A 25,725-nucleotide genomic window follows, 5' to 3' on the forward strand; every position below is an offset into this window, starting at 1 on the left:
CCCAAGGAAGAGCACATCAGGTAGTTGTCCAATGACAAAAGATCAGCTCTGAAAACGTACATACCAGTCACATTATATTGACTGAACAGGTTGCATTTAGAAATATATATGAATGTATATTCATATATATGCATGGATGTAACAACAATTAATAAAAAAGAAAAAAGAGACCACAAATTGGAAAGAGCAAGAGTGAGGTATATGGAGGGCTTGAAGAGAGTAAAGGGAAGGGGGAAATGATGTCATATTATAATCTAAAAAATTAATGAATTAAAAAACAAAGACCCTTGGCTTGGTGCTGGCACATTGAATTGGTTAAACTTCCCAACTCCCTTAAATATGAGAAACATATTTTTAATGAACAGTTGTTTATATTTATTATATTTTACAATAATAATTTAATTATAAAATTTATCTGTTCCCTTTCTTCTCTTCAACCCTGCCCATATACTCCTCTCTTCAAGTTCTTGGCCTCTTTTTTCTCTAATACTTATTGCAAACATGTAAGTATGCATATATATATATATATATATATATATAAAATATAACCTATTCAATCTGTATAATATTACTTGTATGTATGTTTGTAGCACTACCATTTGCCATTGGACAACCAGTTGGTGTGTTGTTCCCTGGGGAATGACCATCTCTCCCCTCCCAGTTGCCTATAGTGCTTGGTGTAGGGTTGAGGCCTCATGGGCTTTCCGTTGTCCACCTTGGCATGACTGTTGGTGCTGTCCTTGTTCAGCCCAAGTTTGGGCAGTCATGGTGAGACTTTACTTGTGTAGCTACTGATGTTACTAGGAGACACAGTCTCACAGCAAACTCCTTGATCCTCTGGCTCTTACAATCTTTCCAACCCCTCTTCTGCAATGTTCCCTGAGCCTTAGGTGTGTGAGTGTTGTATAGTTGTATCCTTTTGGGACTGGGCTCCAAACTGCATTTTTATTGATTTTGGTTTTCTGTGGTTGTCTTTGTCTGTTGTAAAGAGTTTTCTTGTCGATGAAGACTATATTTTATGGGTATACAGACTCATGTTATAGATAATAGTTAGAGATTATGTTGTAATTTCTCCTCAAATAACCATGATTTTGCTAGCAATGAGTATATAACTAGGTTTCCAGTAGCAGGTGTAGTTTCCCTCTTATTGAACATGTCTTAAGTCCAATCAGAGAGCTATTGATTTCCACTGATATGTGTACCACTACTGTACACTTAATGTTACTGTGCCATGCTGGTTGTTGATGGGGTTCCTAATCATCATTGCTAGGTAGGGCTATTGATTGCTTCCTGCCTTTGGAATCTTGCATGGTGCCTTCTGGTACCATGAAAGCTAGTCTTCTGGGAAGGAACTGTCAGGTCAGTTCTAGCTCAGGGGCCTTTTAGTCCTGTGTCTGAAGTCCATGGTATCTTCAGCAATAGAGTCCTACCTTCCACCTATAGGGGGAAATCCAAGAGCAACAGAAATAGGCTGTATGTTTAGGGATTCTCTTGGACAGCCTTGACCAACAACTCAAAAGAAGGCTATTCATGTCTGGTGGTAAGATTTTGTTGCATGGTCTTTGTCCCTAAAGGGACTACTGTAAGCTCAGTGGTATTTTGAGACAGTGACAAAAACTAAAACATGCCTTTACTTAATCTCTAACTTTAAGACTTTACCCATTTTTTTTATTTCAGTTCTAAGTCTTCCCTTGGGTTTTACTTGTAATAAAGCATGCCTGTTATACTTTCAGAAAAACCTCAAATTTCAAGCATTGTTTATGTTATCATCATCCATTTAGACTATGTTTTAATCGATGTGTGTATATACATATGCACATATGTCTGTGTTGAAGCACATACAAATCAACATTCACTATTACATATATGGAGAAAGAAATAGCTACTCAGAACCAAGGATAATTTGTGTGTTTTCTCAAGCATTGTCCTCAGAAAGCCTATGTGGGTAGTTTACTTTTTGAAACCCTTTTATGTTGAAAATGTTTTTCTTTTCCTTTGACAGCTGAATAATATTTTGTCTGGTTTTAGGATTCTTGGATCAGCCTTTCTTGGTGATCTGTACATTATTTCCATTTTTTCTGCATTCCAAGATTGTAGATGAGATTCCCATAGACTTTTTGGGCTCTTGAGTATTGTACACAACTTAGTATTGCTGTCTGGCAGCATGTATAATTTTCTGTTTACTCTTGAAATTCAAGTATTTCCTGGAGAACTTTTAATCTGCAGGCTTAAGTTTCACCTTGCTGCAGTTTATGGGCAGCCTAGTATTGCACGCATTTGTATATTACCTTCCTCATCTATTCTATCTTTCATTCTTTTCTAGCTTTTAAGACTCCCTTCTGGAATTCTTGCTATGCTCATCCCCACGCTAAGTCCCTCCCTTTTATATGCTCCTCCCCTTGCTATTCCTACCTTTGTGTCTTTCCCCCTTGCTGTAAGACATTCCCTTCATCTGCCCTTCCAAGGGCATTGATTGATTTCCACCTATTCCATTGGTAGTTCATCTGTAGAAAGCTTAATATTTACTATTGTCACCACTAGTGTGTCCATGCGTACGTGTGTGTATGTGTGTGTGTGTGTGTGTGTGTGTGTGTGTGTTAGAAGAGACAGTCATTTGACCTAGCTCACATGTGGAACCTGAAAGACTACTTGTTTGCATTGGTTCTTTTTTTCCATCTTTATGTGCATTCTGGGAATCATTCTCAAGTTGTCAGGTTTATACGGAAAGTGACTTTGCCTGTTCAGCCATCACACAAGCCTGGACAACTTAAGCTTTACATTTTAATTTTAAATTACTCTTTTACTTCTAAGAAAACGTTCTAGTACCTTATTCCTCATCTCTTCTGGTTTTCATCATTGATGTGTCTTCAGAATAGTTTCATGAGTTCCTCTTCATTGGTATTTGCCTCTTTCGGATGCTTTAGATGTCACCTCTCAAGTGACCTTGCTCTCTTATACATAGCACCATGTCCAGCTATAAGTACTGTTTTATCTTATGTTACATTGTGTTATTTTACTATACTGATGGATCTGTTTTTGGTACCCGTATGCATTGTAGAATCATTTGGCATCAAAATCTCTAAGAATGAATCAGAACTCCTGTCCTAACATTTTGGCTGACTGGGAGGAAACTGTCCAGTAATTAGAGGCCCATGAGGACTGATTGCCTAGTAAAATACTTTGGGGGTTGCCAAGGCCTGGACTTTAGTAGAACCTTCCAGGCAAGGCACACTATTTATTCTGCTATTAGTGCCTTGCCTTTTTTTCACTAAGAAAAAAATTTGACTTTCTTCTAGAGAGACACCAAGAGCCTATGACCTTAGATGCACTCTTGAAGTGTTGCTGATTTTGCTGAATGAGGGACATTTTCATAATCTATCAATTAATTCTAAAGAGATCCAAATGAAATGGACCAGCTATGCATGGTAACATATTCCATAATCCCAGTATGCAGGAGACTGATGCTGGAATTTTGCCATGACTTTAAGGATAGCCATGGCTATAATGTTAGTAAGTTCAAGGCCTGCTGGGATAGAGAGACAGAGACAGAAACAGAAACATAGAGAATGAATATATATATATATATATATATATATATATGTATATATATATATATATATGTTTTCAGAGGAATCTGTATCCTTAAAACTTCTTGCCTCCTAGTACAGTCATTTTCTTCCAAAGAATTCAACTTTACTGTTATAAATAAGGGATTACTGTTCTTTTCCTTGATGAGGAGGAAAAAGTACATTCGGTCTGATTTACTTGTATTGTGAATTAATCATTGCTCAGCTGCAACCACCATCAAGTTTTAGTTGTTGAACCCAGTGGTCCCTTATTTGGCTCATGGGCAGATTATTTACTCTGAGCCCTGGTTGGTGGTTCTGATATCAACCAGGCTCACAGCTTCCTTTTCCTAACTGACACAAGAAAATCTGGGCTGTGATAGAAATCTGATGAAGCTGATCCTTGCTGCCTTTTCAGTTCTTTGCTATCCGCTTTGAGCTAGCTCAGCATGAGTTCCTCATGGAAATGATGAAGGCTCAAAAGAAGAAGCTAACACTCATAAAGTATAGACCAGTAACTGGCATGCAATCTTTCTGAGTCATTCTTTACCAAAATGTAGTCTTGAATCATTGTCCAAAATCTAGAAGAAAAAGAGGCCCTTTGAACAATTTAGGATAAAAGGATGGTACTCCACTGTCAAGATACATGGCAAAAGGTTCATATATGTATAGGGATAAAGACAAGAGGCCATGCCAACCTCTCTGAGCGGTTTAGATCTACAGTGTAATCACTGTAGCTTACCTGGAACATTAAAGGAGGGACCATGAGTTTGACTTGAGGTCAAAGGAAGCTTTCACAGAGGAGCAACAGTGAAGAGGATTGTAATGAAGATTTGAAGTTTACCAAGTGCATAGAAATAAGGACAGCAGCAATACTTAATTAAGGTGGAAGATACCTAAATCTCTGAATGTTGATGGGGTTTTGGGCAGTGAAGAGTTGGCCCATGTGCTTGTGCCACACACAGGAAGCAACACTTGACCTTGTCTTTTGTTCATAGCATTGTTCTTTCCAGTAAACTATCAGAAACCCCCAAAGGTTGAAATTTAGATGTCATTCTAGGGGGTACAAGGCTACCATGTACTTCAGAGCATGCTTGATAGTTGGCTCCCTCCTTTATCCACTGGGGTGAGAAATGACCTTGCTTAAATCAAGGGAATGAGTTAGCACATATCTATTGTGTGTGCTGGTGTAAGCACTCCTTTAATGTTTTTCTGTGTCTCTTAGCACAACCTGACATGTTCTATGCTATGCTATACCTGAACAAAATTTTAATGATAAATGTTTCTTGCCTTCAAGTTAGAACTTAGTAAAATATTATCTCCTCTATGGAACCTACCTTGACGTTTTCTTCCTAACCACCTCAACACCCAACTTCCAGCACTAGATTGCATCAGATTTTCCCACTAAAGTTTCTTATTTCTCTATGTACTTTTTTTTTTTTTTTTAGAAAACATAGGGCTATTTGTTACTATAGGATTTTATGTGTAATTATTCAAGGACTAATTCAAGGAAGTCTGTCTCACCAATTAACCTTTCCGCTTCTGGGACAATGAAGGACTAGGTCTTGTGTCTACTACGTACCACTAAGGCCTACCATAGCACCAGGACCATAAGATCCACTAAGTTCCAAGTGATGGAATGGTTCTGTATGACTGAATGAGTTTCATCAAGATGTCTGGCTCATGAAATGAGTTTTGGTTTATCCTTAAAATAGCATGAGTGTGATCTCTTTGGGTTTGCTACATACCTGTGGCAATATAACAACATATCTTTAATGTTTCTATTCAATAAGTATTCATTATGGATAGATACACACCTTCATGACGCAGGGACTAGTGATGCAGACAAGCTGGATGTTCTGTAATGAAAAGATGACTCTTTTGGTGGGAGAGGTGGAGAAAGGAATAAGCATATAGCTTCATAGGTCCGCATAAGACAAGGATATGTCCAGATAGGCACATGGAGAATAGGCTTTTGGTTCAACATATCCTCTCTTGGGGCTTCCTGGGAAGAGACAGTTTGAGATGATGTATGGTAGGTAGTTTACTAAGAATCGGGTGCATAGTGGGATGACCATTCTAGAATGAGTAAAGAGAAGTGAGAAGGAAAGGCTAACTACTGGAAAGTACTGATGACTTGGTACTGCACAACAAAGAATGCAGAGGTAGGAATGGGCAAAAGCAAACAGAGACAGACACAAACATGTCACAAAGAGTTGATGTGAAGGCTGAAATTACAGATTTGTAAAGTTTGTTGTGGATAAAATATGGAGAATAAATTGAAGAAATATAGGTAATATCTATGAAAAAGCAGTTAATTACAGTGTAATAAAGGCCACGATGTACAGTATACTCTGTGAGCATGGATGTACATCAGTGGCACAGTGCTTACCTGGCACACATGAGGCTCTGAATTTGATCTCTAGTACTGGAGATGTGTGTGCATGCGTGTGTGTGTGCATGCGTGTGTGTGTGTGTGTGTGTGTGTGTGTGTGTGTGTGTGTGTGTCTTATTTAAGGAGAGGTAAGAAAGGAAATATTTAACCACAAATTAGAGTTTCATCTTAGGTTAAATAAGAGTTTGAGCCATCAGGATGAAGAAGGTTGAGGGGAGGTCTGCAAGTGGTGGAACAGAGGCGAAGACGAATGCGAGAGCATGACTCTTTCAGAGACATAAGTGTTATTTTAAAAAGAGAATTATAGAATATTAAGGTGACAATGAGAAATGAGGCTGAAAGGAAACACCTTCCAGTACTGAAGTATTGATTTAGATTACAGTGACATATTATTTACTTTTATATCAGATATGTAAAAGAAGCATTTCTATTGTAGATAATGTGGGCAATCTATAAAAGTGATGACATCAAGACTCTCGTGAATTCAACTGTCTATTCCAATAGCCAGCAGCCCTGGCCAAGCCTACTCAGCCATCTACAGCACCCATACACTTCCTCTTCTTATGTTATTTTTGAAACATGCTCCACATGCCATGCCATCTCATACATGAATATGTTACATAGGGAATGATAAAGAGCAATTTTAATATACCCATACCAATATTACATTTACACTTGAGATGTTTACTCAGTTTCATCAAATAACTAATTAGTGCTATAACTCATAATTATCCCACATGTGTCAAATAAATGTAGATGTAAGTGCAAGTGTTCATTTACTATGTTTGTTTGGTCAGGATCCATACAGAAGACTGAGTCTATTCAGCGGGGAGAAGGGACTAGTGTCTCTTATCAGGTGTATATAGAGCCCTTTATTTAAACAGCAATGCCTAATTACCATTTCCTCTGCTGCCACCACTAATGAATATGCCAGGGCAGATATTTGGAAAACTATTGAGGAAGATGGCTCACATCGTTGATCCCCACCTCTCTCCAATTTTTCTAGGTCTCTCTGCTCACTGGTGTGCAAATGGACATACTCAGCAAAGAAAGGTTGGGATGACAGCTTCTGGAAGATGATTGGTTTGGAAGATCTCATTGGTGATAATTACAGCAAAATAGGTAAAAGAATAGAAAATCTAAAGAGTGATCACTCATGGGCATATACAAGAGTAGTTGTGATTTTTTTTTTTTTTTTTTTTTTTTTTGGAATTACATTATGAGAACTTAGTCCAGTATTTTTTTTTTCTTCTTCAAGACTAGGTTTTTCAGAATATGTCAGCTATGATGGATAAATCATGTCTTTGGGCCTTAGTTTTCTGACTTGCTTAAATTAAGTGGAGATACATATTGTGAAGATCTGTCTGGAAATGGAGATTCCATAGTGGGGCTGATTCAGAATAACCATGCATAGAGCAGCCAGGGATGACATCATCAGGGAGGTACGTAGTGATCATTTCCAGAAGTAGGAAAATAATTTCATGAATTTGTTTCAAGAAACAATACAAAAGAAGAAAAAGAAAGAATAAAATAGAAATGTCAGAATTAGAAGAATCAAAAACAAGACAGAAAGTTGGAGGTGAGCCAATGCTTGCTGAGTCATAGACTCCCAATTTTATGTGGCATTGGCTAGATGGGATAGATTTGAATGGTTGGTAGGTGTTTACCAGCTGAAAGAGTTTCAGTGTCCAGTAAATGCAATTATGGCACATTAACCTTTGACATTTACAGGTTGATGTTTATTTCCTATAGTTACTGCTTATTATTTTGGTAAGCAGTTGTCAGTTGGGTCATATGTGCTTTAATAGAAAGCCTTCCTAATTGATTTAATATGCTGACTATATCATTGTAACAAGATCTAAAAGTGTAGTGATTATGAAAGATAGCCCATTTCCCTCTAAGGGAAGAGAAAAGAGTTAAGTGGCGATTACTGCTCCTCTGTTGAGCTCTCATCAGTTCCCAGACAGAAAAATGGAAGAATCAAAATGACCTAAGAATCATGGTACAAGTTCATCTGGAGGCAGGATAACCTCACTTCTGATTACCTCTTGTTGACCAGCACATGTTCAGGATACCCCATTGGGCTACAGACTGATTAGGAAAAAATGTCATTTTTATTGGCTGGGTAGCCATGTGCCCAGGTATGTTCCTAATGAAATGTGAGAGTGGTGCCCCTAAGTTCTTAAACAGCAAGTGATGTTTGCTGCAGCTTCACACCCCTGTAGTCAACGATTGCAGACCAACCTACTTTTTTTCTGATGGAATATTCATGATTACTGTATGAAAAGTTCCATGGAGAATGCAGGTAAACACCCTCACTGCTAGGCATGGTGTATGTGCAGTCTGCAATCTAGTCCTCCTCTAGTAGCTAGTTCTGGAACAAGGGGCAGGACCAGGATAGTAGGCAGGAGAGCCACTGTGGTGTCTGTGACTCAGCCAAAACTACCTGAGGATCTGGGCTGGTAGAGAAGGCCTGAAGCTTGGGATAAGGGAAGAAAGGAAGAAAGCTTGTCAGCTGATTTCTAAGTCACCTCTTAGGTGATTTATATACATTGTCCTCAGAAAACTGTTAATCTGATATTCCTATTTCACAGATAGGAAACTTGATATTTAGTTGCTTTAACCACTTTCAAGGTTTCCAGTTTGTATCAACATTTCCCTTGTTTCCTTGGGATATTCTAGACTGAGGGAACTTATATAGTTCTACAACTGGCCTCTGGTAGGGTTAGTCAGTACTAGACTGTCCAACACTCAAAGCCAACTAGGACTAATCTGGGACAGGCATCCATACCCAGGCCAGGATGGAATATAATAGAATCCATCTCAGGAGAATGCCTGTGGGAGACAGTGATCCTATTTCCCCTCAGCCCTTTGATTTCCACATGCCTTATTATTTCACATAGGTCAGCTTGCTTATAGATGAGACTCAGAGGTTTGTAACCACTAAGCATGAACAGAGGCCCATGTCATTCAGCATTACTACATTGTACTTGAACATGAATTGTCACTCTAGTTACTTAAGTCATTTTGAAAATAAGTATTTGCTCCCCTTCAAAAAAATGGTTAGTTTCTTCTTGAATATTCCCATGGCAAATTAAACAAAGTAAAGATTGATGACCAGTGTACATGTTGTGATTCTGTATTAGACTAAACTTGTTCACACAGAATTTCATTGTTTACCCTTGGGCATCTCATCCTAGCCTGAGGTCATATTTCTGTATTGGAATTACTGTGTGATTGGTGAGTGAGTAAACTGAGAGGATGGTATTAGGAGCTTAGTGCTTCCAGCTTTAAAAAGCTGTAAAGGGAATCTACTGGTCTCAATAGCATCTCAGGTGACTTAGATCCACCTTAAACTCTTACTTTGTAATTATGTTGATATTTTCTTAATTTTTCTAATCTTATACAAGATACATGGTAAATTAGTATATTAGTTCTTCTAGTAGAGCAATAGTTACAAAAATATTCATTAAAAGTCCATAATGTTGACCTAGCATAAAATTTCCAGAGTAACTTTATTAGATTTTGCCTGTTAAGTTAATGGGTTTTTAATAGATGTCAGAAGGAGACGTACCATGAACTACAATTTGCCTTACACAAATTAAAACTCAACAATTTATCAGAATTAATTGCATGATATTTCTTTTGATTTTCCTTTCTGGTTGAGCTTGGAGTTTCAATGTGAACACAAAGCATAAGACATTTAAGAGGAGAGTTTGAAGTTCAGAAACTCCTCGGGAAGCTTCTTCCAGATCTTTAGCAGTTCTTGGAACTGTGAAAGATGAGTCTCGGAAGTGTTCTGTCAAGTATTAAGCACTTCTCGTGGTCTCATTGCCCGTCAAGATGTGGGCAATGTGTAGCACAAAAGCTTTTAGCAGATTTGAGCATCAAGTGCCGTGTGTTTGAGCATTAATACAATTACCATAATTTTCTCCATGTGCAGCTTTTAGCCAAGTCTTTACCAGCCTTCTTTGGCTCAGGCTGTAAATAAATGCTTTCCCTGAAAACTGAACACCTCAGCAATGGAAAGTCTTATGGAAGAATGCTTTTGAAATAAATTATTTATGAAGTGTAAGTTAGTGATCAAATGTGATATTTATATTTGTATGATGCATCTCAAGGACAAGGCAGAAATTGACATTTGGTTGGCTTGGTTATGAAACATTGTAGAAGGTAAGGAAAATAATTTTGGGAGTTAAAAGAATTTAATAGAAAATGTGTTGAGAAATTGTTGTTTTAAAGTTGTGACTGATGGAGAAAATACAACACACTCTGTCTGCCTCCCTCCCTCCCTCTTCTCATCTTTCTCCCTTCCTGACATCTTTCTTTTCTTTCATTTTAAAAGAGAGGCTCGTCCACCCATGGTCCAATAAAATGATTGGTGTCAATAAATTTTGACCTTTCATTCCAGGCAAATCATTCCCAGGTCACCTATTTAATCCCAAGCATCTATCCAAAGCAGGCAGGAAGGAAGACATCAGCAGGGAGCGAGTCCTTAGGAAGAGAGACAGCATCCCACCTGTTCTAATCAATTATCCAGACTCCTTTCAGCAAATCTCAGTTGCTTTTACTTCCTGGGAAAAGCATTTTATTGTCTTTACTAAAGAAGGCCATGTCTTGAAAAATTATTGCATCAGCATGACTGAATTGTTGAGATTATTTGCACTTCAGAGTTGTATTATATCAAAAGATTCAGTGAGCTAGCTTTTAGATCATTCCCTATTTGAGATCGGAGAAGCCTGGCAGTAAACAAATGTAGGGGCCAAGTGGAGTTGCTGACTGAACTGAGAAACAGGAACAAAGACTAATGTTGAAAAAGAGACCTTCCTGAAGGAAAGGAGGGTGCCACTTGATTTAAATGGTTTTCCTTTCTCCAGGGCACCCTATTTTAAGTTTCTTATACTGTGAATACACGTAGCATAGAATAAATACTGATGAAATGCCTGATGATGGAGGGAATATGTGTTTGAATGAAGGGCTTGATAAAAAAAAAATCTTCCTAGCTTTAGTTATTTCAAAAGCTCTATCAATTCTTTGAAGTAAACAATGGTTCTAGGAGAGAGTAGATTTATTTCACAAACTCAGTGCTCACAGTGATCTTCACAAACATCTTCTACTTGAGAAGGAACGCCAATAAGAAAGTCTCCTTCAGAAACTTTTGCAGGACAAGAACTATTTTAATAACAAATAACTTTAGGAGGGTTATCAATTATTCTTTTCCATAGAGTAACATAAGTCCTACAGCCAACTGTAGGATTTTTGCCCTGGAGGTTCAAATTTTTAAGTAAAGACTACTGATGAATGACAGGTGCATATTGGAGATGTCAGTGTGTTATGACTCCCCAGTGTTCCCTCTGAGTTCTAACTAAGTTAGAATGGTATAATTATGGAACCCACCCGAGGAACTGTCAGCTCTTGGCTTTAGTGGGAGTGAATGACAGGGCATTGGGTCCTTTGCCTCTGCTTTCAATCTGGCCAGATATTAGACTCTTCATGATACTGACTCACCCACTCCCTGGTAATCTGTGAAGCTGAAACAAAGAGGAAACAGATCTAGTTGTATTTTTCTGGTACAGGCTTCATGTGATTTGATTGGTTCATGGAATGAGGGAGGCCACTGGCTTGAGTGTAGGTAAAGACACCCATAGCAAGCCTGTCCTGAGCCATATCTAGGATGCAGCCAGATCTGTTTGACATAGCCTTCCAGGCATTAGAAAGGGTTTCCTCTCCTTCTGGTTGGAATTAGTGAGTGATGCAAAGTCAGACATGGGAGTGTTTATATGGAAGAGACCAGAGAAAATCTTTTGGTAATATTCTTTGGGTTTCCTACTAGCAACATGACCATGACTAGTGGGGTGGTCCTGAATCTAGTGATGCTGTTCGTAGTTGTGGAGCTTATAAATCCTTCTTAAACTCCTCATATACACTGTTTTAAATGTTGCCATTAGAATAGGGCAGGCTACCAAGGACAGGTCCATTTGTTTATTAAAGGCTTGCTTTTCATTTTGGTATTCATGAGCTGTGTGATTTGTGGTCTCCACTCTGTCTTTCAGGGGATCAGGGTAGAGTGTGGCTGCCACTCCATCTTTGTGATTTGTTATTTTAGGTGAATTTTGTACTATTATACATTGGGAAGCCTGGATAGTCTTTGGCCACAGTTTCTTCCAGCCTTTTGTTGGTTATATGGGGCCTGTCACACTACTTATCTCCCATAACCAGAAGGAGGTCACCAACTGCCCAAGATTTTACTTTCTCAGTTCCTTCTGAACCTTTGATCTTGCTGCATTTTTATTACTATTCTTATTCCTATTCATCTTATGTAAATACATCTTTCTAATTGTTAAAGAAAAGGAAATGTCCCCTGAATATTGTATGGTCTAATTTTACCCTTTCAAATCTGTCTTCTGCCTAAGGGAATGGCTTACGGTCATGATCTAGTTGCATGTATACATGCAACTAGCCAGCAATTTTTACCTCCCATTTGTTGGTCACTAGACTAAGTATACAAAATGAATACCAAAGGAACCTCATCTATATGCTTGAAGATCTCTTATCTACTCAGGCAGAGATGGATAAATACATAAATTTATGCTATCAAAAATTTTAACAAGAGAACTAGAGAGATGGCTCAGCACTGTGTACTAGTCTTGCAGAGGACCCATGAGTTCAGTTCCCAGCACCTACATTGGGAAACTCACAACTACTTGTAGTCATAGCTCTTGGCAGTTTCAGCATATCTGGTTTCTGAGGCCACTTGGACTCATGTGTACATATTTCCACATGGACACACCCATATAAATATAATTTATAATGATTTTTTAAGATCTTTAAAAAAAGGATATTTAATGTGTGTTGTGATACTCCTGTCATAAGTACCATAGAGAAGCAGTATAAGACTTGTTGGCGTTGGTGGTGATACCAAGGATGTCTTCTTGGGAGGTGGCACTGGGAAAGTGAATGAAAAATATGAGTGCCCTTTACTAAAAAAGAATTAATGCCTTCCACAGCAGAAAAACAGCACATGCAGAGGCATGGAGACAAGAAAGAATGGGGTTTCTTCAAATTGCTGGATGGGGTAGGATAGGGGACAAGGGACTGATATCTTATGGGCCTTCTATCCTTGCTTGAAGATGGGCCACTGGTAATAGCCTCAGCATAGCAGGATTTGCTTCAGTGCCTTTAAGAAATGGTCTGATTCCTACTGATTCCAACCCACAAGTAAAATGGAAGACAGCAAGGGCCACTGTGGATGCCTGAATCTTCTGTGAAGATGAGTGTTTGCATATGTCCTGCTACCATTTCTTGTCTATAATCACATGCAATACCCACTTTCCTTTCTAAAGTGTCTGTTATGAAATGTGACGATAAAGTGTGATCTCAGATGTTGCAGGGCATAGTTTATGCAGCCTGTAGGAATGCTAGCTGTTATCGTTTTTTTAAGTGTACCTTGGAACCTGGTAGACAGGATCACTCACTTCCCAACCTTCTTCCAACACTGCCCTCCCACCCCTTAGGTTCCCAGAAATACTATTTGAGCTGTTGTCCCTTCCAGGAACAGCCTCAGAGAGCCAGAAGGACCAGGGAGCAGTGATGATCACATCATGATGTGATAATGGCAAGTAATGGTTTTTAGAAGCTTTCTGGGTCTGCACTGTTCCTCTCTGCATTTTGGCATCTGGAAGATGATTGGAAATCCTCATCCTCCCAAAGAATTAGTATATTAGAGCTCAAAGGAACAGGAAAGATTTTATTCTAATACCCTCAACTTACAGAAAAGAATAGAGACTCAGAGGTGTGTGGTAAATTTTCTTTATTCTGTATCATTTTAGTGACACAACTGAGACCAGAAATCAGGCCTATTATGTCCCCTCTGGCTACTGCCACCTCTGCCAAGTGCTTTGACTTTCACTCTTCTGTGGCAGCTGTCCTATTTGAAGTTTTCAACAATGTTGCATATTAAGGCAGTCTAGGTGTTTCAGCTGAGTAGGAGGAAACACTCATCAAGAACGTAAGTAATTTACGTCATTTGACACCAGAGGCCCTCCTCAGCAATGTCATGTTTTGCCCAAGTAGCCAGGGACAGTTGAATCTGGGAGCATGATAATCAATCAATCTCTTAAAGTGACTGGATGATGTAGACAAGCGAGAATAATTAAGTGATATACTAGTTATTTCCTATTTAAGGGTGCTACTTATCACCAGATTTAGGCTGGCCTGATTTCAGTTCTGGTTCTGCCACCTTTGAGCCATGCAAGCTTTGCCATATGCAACTTGAGCTCTTTGGACCTCAATTGGTGTATTGCAGATATTAGTAAGTATAAAGAAAATAATGGAGGTAAATTTCCTATCATATGACAGTTTCTAGCAAACATTTGTTATTATGATAATTTCCTATTCCTCTGAGCTGAATGTCTCCAGGTCATATATCTAAAGATAGTATACTGGAATAATTCCAGTAATTATTGCCTACATTTAAATAGGAAAGTGTCTATTTCTCAACTACCTTTGGGAATCACACAACCTTTTTCTAACCAAATTATAAGACAGAATTTAAGAGGTCATCTTAGCTGGATTTACAGACTTGCCAAAATTCTTCAGTTACATATGACTGGTAATTTTTAAAAACTCTTCATATTTGATTTGTTTTTTATGAACTGAAGGACATATAGCCATAGGCAAATTAAAAGTACAAATTATTTTGGTGATAATTAGGAGAAAAGCTATGACTGATAGTCCTATAATGCTTTACAAATTTTAAACAATAGTTTCTGTGTGTTATTTATTTTTTCCATAAAACTTTCAAAATGAGTTTAACTTCTGATTAATATTGGGGGAATCCAGAAATCATGAGCTTTCAAGTGATAAGGGCTTTGAAACACATCCCTGATATACCACTGACTGGTTGTATAAAATGAGAAAGTTGTCAATCCTCTCTGAAATTTGGTTTCTGTATTTATAATAATACTTGAAGGGCTATAATAGACAAGGATGATGTACGGAAAATATGTGACTTCTGGAAAGAACTCAAACACCTAATTAACCAACACAGCATTCAATCTCATATACAAAGTTATGATATGCATAGAGCCATCACTGGACTGCTGTCAAGCCCAATCCAGTGAAGATCAAACTGCTAAAGGGCTGTGATAATTATATTCAGAGGAGGAACACTACAGGAAGTGGGCTCATGGTATGCAAGATAAGGTTATATTAATGACTGAATAATCTTTCATTTCCTTCTTAGCTCTAAGTCACTGACTCAATGTGATATACTCTGTTAGATTCTGAGAACAAATGAACCAAAGGCCATGCGTTTCCTGACTTCCTACAGCTAGCATCTATAGGATTGAAGTATTATAAATCACTACAGTGCTTCTGTGGTAAATATAAAAGTAGGCCGATGGACTTTCAGGAATGTATATTTATGTGACTGATAAATGTCTGAAGAAGCTGGAACTCATTTGGGCTTCGAATGGGGTCAAAAGAGTATTTAGACAAAAGGTCTGGCAGCTAGAGAGAGAGATAGAGACCATGGGAAGGAGGCTAGTGTGGCTACAACAAAGAAAGCAGAATTATAACAGTAAGGTTCTGAAATCATGATATAAGAAAAGTGGCTTTATCAAGACCACGTGGAGCTGAGCTGAGAAAAATGAAACTTAGAAGAAGATTTTGACCATCTTAGCTTTGTTTTGGACCCTAAAAGATATATATCATATATATATATATGATATATATCTTGTTTTGTTTTGATTATTTAAAAATAAGGTAACAGGGACAAAAAGCACCAAGGTTATTTGATAAAGACTCAAGCAATCATATTACTTTATATTTACCTAAAATTATATGCAGTATATATACACACATATCTATGTTATATACACAAATAATTCTTACTATTATTATATATAAAATAAATGTATCACTTGGTTTGATCTAAGACTCTGATCATGGACTCCTAACAAAATGTCCAGTGCCAGGCATGAGAAACCTTTCTTGTTGTTGGTCAGGGTAGTCCAAGTGACTCCCAAAACAATCTAGGCTGTTGCCATTGCACTTGGTTGCCTCTCAGAAATTGAAGGCAAGTCCTATTGCTGAAGGAACCAACACTTAGTACACAAAACTCAGATTATTTAAGCTGAATCTAGTCTAAAAGCCTCTTTCCTATGGGCTAGCTTCTATAGTACCAGAAAATACTATCCAAGTTGCCAAGAGAAGGAAGCAATCAATATTTCTATTCAACAGTGGCACTTAGGAACTGCAACACTGATCAGCATTGGCAAGATATCCCTAAAGGCACAATAGTTGCACTCAAATCTTAGGGATAACCAGCAGCTATATAATTAGACTAAGGCCCATTCGACAGGAAGAAAATCATGCCCTGTACTGTAAACCTAGCCAGATTCTCAGGGCTAGTGTGGTCATGGATCTTAGAAGAGAATTTTCAGGTAAGTGTAACTATCACTTATCATTGAAGAAGCTTCTCTTTACAGCAAATGGAGACCATTACAGAAAACCACAATGGTACACAATGTAGCCATCAGCAGAGCCTAGCCCCCGTGGATATATCTACAACAGAGTTCCTGTACCTGAGACTCAGGGCACATCATAGAAGACGAGGCAGAAACATTGTAAGAGTCAGAGAACAGAGAATTTGCTGTGAGACTGGCTTCCTAAACAAGACATGGACGATGACAATGTCAGTAGACATGCAAACTCAAAGAACTATATTTAACAAATGACTGGTGAGAGAGGGAGCATTATTCTCTCCCTGGGATGTGTCCCATAATTGGTCTTCCAATACAAAGTGGTCAGTCCTAAACTCATAACACGTAAACAACAAAAATGAACTCAGCAGGTTGAATTTATATAAATTGTATGCATGTATCAAATAAATAGAGACCATGAATTTCAGAGGAAAGTAGGGACAGGTACATTGAAGGGGTTTGAGGGATATTTTTATCAGGCATACACGGGCAGTCACATCTTTTGTTTAAAACATAGGAAATGAAAAAAAAAAAAAAAGCTTCTCTATATGGTTCATATGTATCCAAACTTGATTACTTAGCTTGACTAGAGTGTTTGCTTCCTAAGGACCAATAAACCAAGCAAATGTTTCTGCGTTATGTATCAATCACTTTTCGGTCTTTTGTTAATACCAACTTATTAATCTCCCCAAATGTCTTAGTAGGTAGCATTGTGTCATTTTACTGATGAGGAAACTAAAGCACAGGGAACTTCTGATGGTCGAGGTCATAGGGTAGAAGAGGCATAGATGAGTCTGTTCTGAAGTCTCCTGGGCCTGAAGTCAGTGCTCAGCTCAAGATCAATAAGGACCGAGATTGCATTTGAAGTCATGTGCTCTACTCTGAGCCTCACATTTTTTTACTCACGTATATTGACATTTATTATTTATTTATTTTTTTAATATTTTTTACATGTCAATCCCAGTTTCCCCTCCCTCCCTCTTACCCTCTCTTCCCCCTCACATGCACCCTGACAACCTTCCCCTCCCATCGACCCACCCCAATTCCATGTAGGGCAATGCCATCCAGGTAGGGTCATGTAAATCTGTCAAGTCATTTGAAGTAGGGACTAGGGTTTCTCTCCTGTCTCTAGATTAAGGCAGTATCCCTCCATGGGGGATGTGTTTGCAAGGTCCTTTTGTGCACTAGGAATACATCCTGGTTCCACTGTCTGAGGTCCCTTAGACTGCTCAGTCCTTCTGGCTGAGACCCATATTCAGGGGGTCTGAGTCAGTCCCATGCTGGATTCCCAGCTATCAGTCTGGGAGCACGTTAGCTCCTCCTTGTTCAGGTCAGCTGTCTCTATGTGTTTCTGCAACCTGGTCTTGTCCTCTCCCTCTGTATCTGGATTCTGTTCGACTCAGTTTTAGTTATGGGCGTTTGCTTTTGTTTCCAACAGGTACTAGATGAGGGGTCCATGATGGTGGATAAGTTAGTTGTTGATCTCACTATCCTGGAAGGGCATTTATGGTAGCTTTACCACAGTTGCTCAAATTGTTAGCTGGTGGCAGTCTTGTAGGTCTCTAGACCTTTCTTTAGGTTCGGTTTTCTCTTCAAACCAATAATGGCTCCCTCACATTTAAAAGGCCACGGGGATGGGGCAGGGAGTGGGATGTTTACAGGGACAGGGACCTGGATGTGGTGCCCAGTTTGAGAAACAGATGAACAGTCTGGGGTTCTTTTATCTCCTCAAATTGTGTTTCCCAGTCAGTCATGTTAGTCATGCAGCAGGATTCCCAGTCTGCCTGACATTGGAGCCCATCGGTGCTTATTGGCAGAGACTACTCACATCCACTGAGACATCCTTTTTCTCAGTACCACAGCAGGCACTGAGGAGATGGCTTCTGACAGTTGGGAAAGAAGGAACTGGCATCGCCTTGAAAGGCGACACATGTTTTAATAGAATCAAAGTAAACAATTCAGCTTGCTTTTCCTGAAGGTTATCGGTGTAGGACTTGCATCGAGAGCCTATGCGACTTCATGTCATCATTGTTGTCCATTTAGAGGTTAATCCGGTGTTCTTGGGAGGCTTCCCCTGTGCATGACTTACTTTCAGCATTGCATGTGACACACCATCACTCTTCTGCCTTACTTTTCTTGGTCACAAAGATGGTAAGTAGTGACCTTGGTTTCTGAGGTAACCTACCAGCTGACTCCATGGTTCTTCTGTGGTTTCCCTCACCCCAATTTTGTGAGTTTTGACTTCTGTATACCCATGACCTTCTCAGTTTCTCAGCACAGACCAACCTTTCTGAGAATCCACATCAGAGGGCTACTGTGGTGGGGCTGCCAGGTCACTGGTTGACTAATGACTTTCTTTAAGCCCTGCTGGCAGGCGCTGCCTTGCCTCCAACCCTATTGATCCCAGAAGTTTGCCTGCCACTCAGAGAGCCTCTGCAGGTGCTGGGAGGTAAGGAGTCACAGATCCACCTTCCCTGTGACCCATCTGCTCTTGTGGTGAGCAAAAAGAAGATGATCTCTTTGTGGCATCATAAAACCTAGAAAGACATTAAAATTCTGTTAAATTTTCATACCCTCTTAGCTATTGAAATGTACAATGTGTTGGGGGTGGGCAAGCAAAATCCCCCTATCAGTGTTCTTCCCTGCTGCTCTTACTTCAGAGACTACTTAAGGGACAAGGTAATGATTTTATGAGGTTTATTAATACTTCATGCTCTGCTCCCCTCCTCCCACCCTTTTCTTTCAAGGACTTTGTAACTGAAGAAAAGCCACTGCCAGGGGATTGTTAAGAGGCAGAGTCTTTATCGTGTCTTTCTGGTTCTGTTATGGGCACCATGCACAAAGGTCTCTTGTTGACTTTTGCTACTAGGGGAAAACAGCATTTGGTTTTCAGATATACTTTGAGGTAATGGTTGTGGAGGCACACTGACATGAGTTTGCAAACTCACCCTGCCATGTACTGTCAAACAAGTTATGTAACCTATAAGGGGCTCGTCAGGAAAGCAGAGCATCTACCTGGTAACTGCAGAGACTTCACATAAAGCCCTTTTAACATTCAACCAAATTATGTTTGCATTATTTATCCTTCCCTCTACACCCTCCTAACCCTCCCATGTCAACCTGACTTCACGGATTCTTTTCCTACACCCATCGTTGTTAAATATACATATGAACAATTCAATATATAAATATAAGCTGCTGAGTCCTTTCCTATATCTGTTTATCTAGGGTGGACCTCTCAGTATTGGATAACTAATCAGGGAGGGGACTGATCTGAGGTTCTTCATCTAGCAGTGGGACCACATGAGATTTCTCCCATCTATATTGTGATGCCAACTTACTGTTCAGATTGTTCAAGTCTTGTTTAGGGAGCCACGTTGTTGACATTTCATGGGTATAGTTGCCTCTATAGTAGCTGAAAGGAACAGTCTCCCAGTAGACCCGATGATCCTCTTGCTCCTACAATCTTTCCACCTCATCTTTGATGATGTTTCCTGGACAAAAGCAGTCTTTTGGGGGGTTTTGTTGGTTTGTTTTGTAGTTTATCCACTGGGAAGAGGCACACCCCACAGTCAGTTTTTCCCTGCATTTTAACAGTTGTGTCTTTTTACAATGGTCTCTTGCTATTGTTAAAAGAGGCTCCTTTGATGACGGGTGAGATTTATACTTGTCTGTGGGTATACAGAAAAGTATTTAGAATGCAGTTTGGAATTAAACTGGTTTAGCAAGCCAGATGGTTGGTGGCACACACCTTTAGTCCCAACAGAGGCAGGCAGATCTCTGAGTTTGAGACCAGCCAGGTCTACAAGAGCTAGTTACAGGACAGCCTCCAAAACCACAGAGAACCCCTATCTCGAAAAAACAAAACCAAAAAAATTTTAAAAAATAAATAAATAAACCGGTTTAGCAAATGGAGCTTGTAGGTCCATGTACACACCTCACAAGTCATGTGTAGTTGGCTAGGTTTAGTTTACTAAGCATGATTTCCCTTCTGTTAAGCAGACTTTGGATCCAATTAGATAGCCGTTAGTTACCACCAAGATATAAATGCCACTGTTGCATTTGTATGGATGTCTTGCCATGCAGGTCATTGATGTGGTTTAGTGGCATCATAGCTGAGTAAGACTATTGATTTCTTTCCTCTCAGCAGCTTGCATATCACCTTCTGGTAATGTGATAACTAGCCCTAGGGGAAGAGGCTTTGTAAAGCACTCCTAATGTGGGCTTGATGGGGTAGATATTGTCTAGTATGAGAACCCAACATATCATTTTCTCTGTTTCTTATAGTTATCACATTGAGCAATTTTCACAATTCCCCTCTAACCCCTTTGCTTCATTGCGTGTATAAAGCAAATTACAGACTCATTTGCTGTGGGCTTGTGAACACTAATAAATTCATCTCATTTAATTTTGTTTCTGACTTTGGGTTCATTTACTCTTTAATCTATTTTTGTCTTTACCTTCTTGTTACAAGATTCCTTAAGCATCCTCTATAGTGGGCAGCACATAAAAAAAAACAGATCAGAACATTTGAATACTCAGTAACTATCTGGTAAATTACTGGAAAAATAGTGGACAATAGCCACAGAAATAGCTGCTCTAGAAGAGAAGTTAGGCAACAGAAAGGGAAAGTGATGAGTTTGTGCGTTAGGAAGGAGTGCAGTGTTGGTCTATGCTAGGGAATCAGGTAAGGATGGGGTCAGCAGTGTGGCTGGTATTGGATGTTGTGGATCTGTGTAATCATCTTTAGAGAGGGCACAGAAGTGGATGTGAGGAAGTATGAGCAATTCCAGTGGATGAAAGACCAGGCTGAGGGTACCTGCAGTTATTTATAAAAGCCAGAGGTATGATCAGAACAGGAATTTTAACATAGGAATGATGGAAGGCTCTCCATGGCTATAAGAGGAGGGAGAAAAGGACTAAAAACATGTTTATATAGTAACTTGAGCTGTACTAATCTGTGCTCCAGGATACTACAGGCTAGCATATTTATGATGACCAGTACACTGTCTCCCAGTTTTAGTGGCAATCTGCTGGTGTCTGATATTGGTTCACTTGCTGTGTCCTCCTGTGGTAAAAAGCAGAAGGCTGAGAGAGAGAGAAAACCCACCACAACAAATTGTTTGCATGCGAGCATTAGTCCACGAGTGAAGATTTAGCCTCACAACCTCAACATCTCCCAAAAGGTCCACTTCCTATCACTTTCTGTGGACATTAAGCTTTCAATATATCAGCTTTAGTGGCCATGTTCAGGCTATTGCAGAAACGTGAGTGACAGCTACTTTTTTTTTTTTTTTTTTTTTTTTTTTTTTATAGCAGAAGATAAGAGTTGAGGAGTAAATGGGGTTTGTTATAGCAGTCACAACTAACATTTAATGAACAGTCACTAGATGCTGTACCAAGAACTTAGTACTTCAGAAACTTGAGGCATGGAAAAATTTAATCACTTGAAAGCACACCCTTTCTGATGGTTGAGTCAACATTCAAGCTAAGATGGGCAGGTCAGACACCATTTTGGAGCAAGAATGTTTACACAGCACTTAAGAAACTTGGCTATCCAGAGAAAGAAATAGAATCTGCATGGTCACTGAAGGAGGGTGACTGTTCAAAGCAGATGGGAGTGCCCCATTGCTTATTTGATGGAAGAGAATTGCTTGACATTGTTTAATTGCTGATGGGAGTATCTAGCATATGGGCACCAGATACAGAAGGGACAATCAGAGCTACAAGGACTCAGAGGAGGGAGGGATCATTCTCAGGATATAGACACCATATTCGGTTAGTGAAGAAAGTAGACATGGTGCGAAGTTGAGAGACAGGGAGTAGTGTTCCCTTCACAGAGCTTCTATGTTTGTGAAATGAGAGTAAGGCAGCCATCTGAGGGGCTGATAGGGAAACATCAGGGCATTCGGGAGGAGAGATGGAGGGCTGGGAAATGGAGAAGGTGTAAGTGGAAATTCTGATACCCAAGGAGAAAGGAGATTAAAAGAACATGGAGACTGCAGGCGTTGAAAATCTTGCAGAAGGGCGTTCCCTTTGAGTCTACCTGGGGTCATGAATTTTCTTCAGCATACTGATTGCAAGTAGATAGAAAAAAGCAGTTCTTGTTTTGCTTTGTTCTGGGAGCAGTGGCTTCCCAACCTGTTCTGCAAGCCCTTGGTACTCCTTTTCTCTTCAGTCACTGTATTCAGTCCATTATGAGATGCTATTATTGTGGGCTCTACTCTATGAACACTGAACTCCTGCAAATGGTGTCAAGTCTGTTTTGCCCTAGTCTCCCACTTTGTGTACTCAATAGGCTTGTAGAACTTTTTTCCTGGTGGGAACTTGCTGCCTCTAATCCATTCTGCACACAACAGTTAGTACATCTTTGATAAAGGATTCCTAACAATGCTTTTTCAAGTCTTTCCATTGCTCTTAGGAGGCTTGGAGATGGCAGGGTAGGCCTGCCACAGTTACCATTGTCCTCTTCACTATGTCTTCTAGTCCCTGTTTTCTTTATTCCCTGAACTCCCCTGTCTTTACCATAATGCCTCCCTTGTGACTCTGTGGTCTTGCTTCCAGTGTCGACTCCTTGCTTTTGGCTAAAGGACAAGGGCAAGGCCAAAAGTATGCATGTTAACTGAGCCTGCTTTTCTTCTCAGGTCATCTTTGACAGTTCACCTCATATTTTATGGTCACAAATACGTTCTCTGAGCACCACTGTCTCAGATTAAACCTGAGAAAATGTAAGGCTCAGAGGTCAATTTTCAGTCTCCAAATGTAACGAGAATGAATCATGTACTTTAAAGAAAGGGGAAGCAAGATGTGGACTAGGTGGGGAAGTTGGAGACTCTTGGAGTAACCAGCTAATTGGCCTCAGGATGTTGCTGTTGATGAGCTATCAATGTGGTGCACTCTGGGCACAGATGTCCCAGGATAGATTTCTATGGGCTTGGTTGAAATTATACTCCCAAGTGTACAATGTTAACACTTTTGTCTTTGAATTTATACAGCTAACAGACTAAGATACTGAATGTATAGGCTTCTCACTTGGTATTACAGAGACTTTCCAAGGGGTTACTGTCCAGTTACATATCTGCCTTGGGCATAGGAAGAAACATGTGTTTTCCCAAGGGAACATATGTGCTGGGATCTCTTTCATGGAGAATATCATAAATATTGATAGAAAAAAATCTGTTTTATAGGCTTCCATTTCCTGATGTATAGCTCAGTACTTTGCTAACTACTTGTTGGCCAGGGTACTTGATTTATTTCCCCATCCCATCACCACCCCACTGTGTAAGTACAGGAAAAACATTGACTCCATAGCCAGATGCTGAACAATGTGTGCACTCTTGTAGATACACTAAAGTACTCAGAAAATTCAGGTCCTAGGGGTACAGAGCAAGGATTATAGAGCTCCAAACAAAAGTGTTCATCACATTGATGACTGTGTTTACTGAGATCCTTTTCTCAACAGCTGAGCCCTCTTCTGATGGTTGAGGTCTCCCAGGAATCATTTTCCAAAACAGTTGATGTTAGAACTTCCCATGGGCTTGCCAGGCACTTGTCTAAGTGAAGGCTGTAGCCTCTGTGCTCCAAAGGTCTCACCACATGCACACAACTGTGAATCGTGGTGAAATGTTTTCCACTCAAGTGTGTTGGTTTGATTGGTTGTTTGAGACAGGGTCTTAGTGTGTAGTCTTGGCTGGCCTTGAACTTGCAGTGATCTCCCTGACTTTGCTTCTCCAGTGCCAGAATTAAAGATGTGAAACATCAGAAACATCATACCTAGCTTCCAGCAAGTTCTTGCTTTACACAAAAACTTGCTTATTTAAGGTGACATATGTGTGTGTGTGTGTGTGTGTGTGTGTGTGTGTGTGTATGTGTGTGTATATATATATATATATATATATATATATGAGAATTACAATTTTATTGCATGTATATAATAAACAGGTTTATATATATATATTCTACACACACATATACACACATACATATATATTATATGTTTGTAAGATAAAGTGTTATTTATTATAAGTATCAGGAAATGGTATTATTTTTTCTCCTCTTACAGATAAAGAAACTGAAGCTCAGTAAGGTGAAACATCACAAAAAGTTACTAAATTTGGCATATTTAATTACTTAAAAATTATAAAAATGACTCTGGGAAAACAACTAAATTTCCTTTGGGGACCTCCATAAACTGAAGAGACTGGATTTTCTCATTAGTTCTCAAATTATGGCCAATGTAAGGACCCCACCACCACCACCAAGAACATTGTAAAACTCCTTGATGCTCCATCCTGGCTAATGTTTCTGATTCAGCAGTTCTGGGTAGGCCCAGAGAAATAACATTTCTAACAAGTCCCCAGGGAGCACCTGTAAAGACATCTGGAGAAGCCCAATTCTCAGATTCCTCCCAGCTGTTCTCTGCAGCAGCAGCAGCAGCAGCAGCAGCAGCAAACTCCTCACCTCCTCGGTCCCCTGTATGGAGGAATCAAAACACTTCAGGGAACGATGTTACAGCAAATCCAGTCTGCCAGATTTGACAGTTCAGGGGAACTCAACATGGGTACTGATGAAAATATTCCCCTATGACCCCTCCTGCATCAGTTTTCTTGTTGCTCTTGTCAATATTGTTGAGTGTAGCATGTGAGAGTATTGCAGATTTCCAGCATGTGCACAGTGGCTGCATACTTGGTCCCTGTCTGTGATGTGCTAATAGACTGTGGAGAGAGTGATCATCTATACCGTTATGACTGACGGAAAGTCGGGAATGAGGAAAGTCAGGAAAGCCGGTGTCTTCTTTAAGACTTCTGGGGATAGCTTCAAATTTTACCTAAGATGGGTCTACTGTGGTCTTCAATCATAGAGTTGTTTTGTTTTGACTTTTATTCTTTGCTTTTTTTAATTATGTTTTGCTGTTTAGAGTCATCAAGTGGCATTTGACTTAACTTTAGTCAGTCTAAAGATGACCTTTCTGTCCTGGGTGGAACCTTGGCTTTTCTAAGATTTGCATTTCCTTTTTAACATGTGAAGATAGTTTAAATCAAAAGCAGAAGCAGACACTCATCTTAAGCAATTTCCTCACTATTATTCCAATTTCCATGAAATTAGAAGTCCTAGGGAGATGAATTTAAATAGTCACCTTCATCCTGAGCTCCCAGCAATTTGGCTCCTTGAAAGATGCAGGGTTCTTGCTAGAAAAGAGAGAGAGAGAGAGAGAGAGAGAGAGAGAGAGAGAGAGAGAGAGAGAGAGAGAGAGAGAGAGAGAGGAAATAGCATAGTTAGA

At 39.5% G+C, this 25,725-nt stretch overlaps 1 protein-coding gene across 1 annotated transcript in view; it reads left to right on the top strand.

Moving 5' to 3' along the window:
* Fggy (FGGY carbohydrate kinase domain containing) overlaps window positions 1-25,725 on the top strand; it is a 357,033-nt gene that overhangs the window by 108,849 nt on the left and 222,459 nt on the right. Inside the window, exon 6 of the mRNA XM_051188188.1 lies at window positions 6,968-7,083. Within this exon, the coding sequence (XP_051044145.1) occupies window positions 6,968-7,083 (116 nt within the window). The remainder of the gene's footprint in view (window positions 1-6,967; window positions 7,084-25,725) is intronic.

Source organism: Phodopus roborovskii, unplaced genomic scaffold (assembly GCF_943737965.1).
Source record: "Phodopus roborovskii unplaced genomic scaffold, PHOROB, whole genome shotgun sequence".
NCBI classification, from domain to species: domain Eukaryota; kingdom Metazoa; phylum Chordata; class Mammalia; order Rodentia; family Cricetidae; genus Phodopus; species Phodopus roborovskii.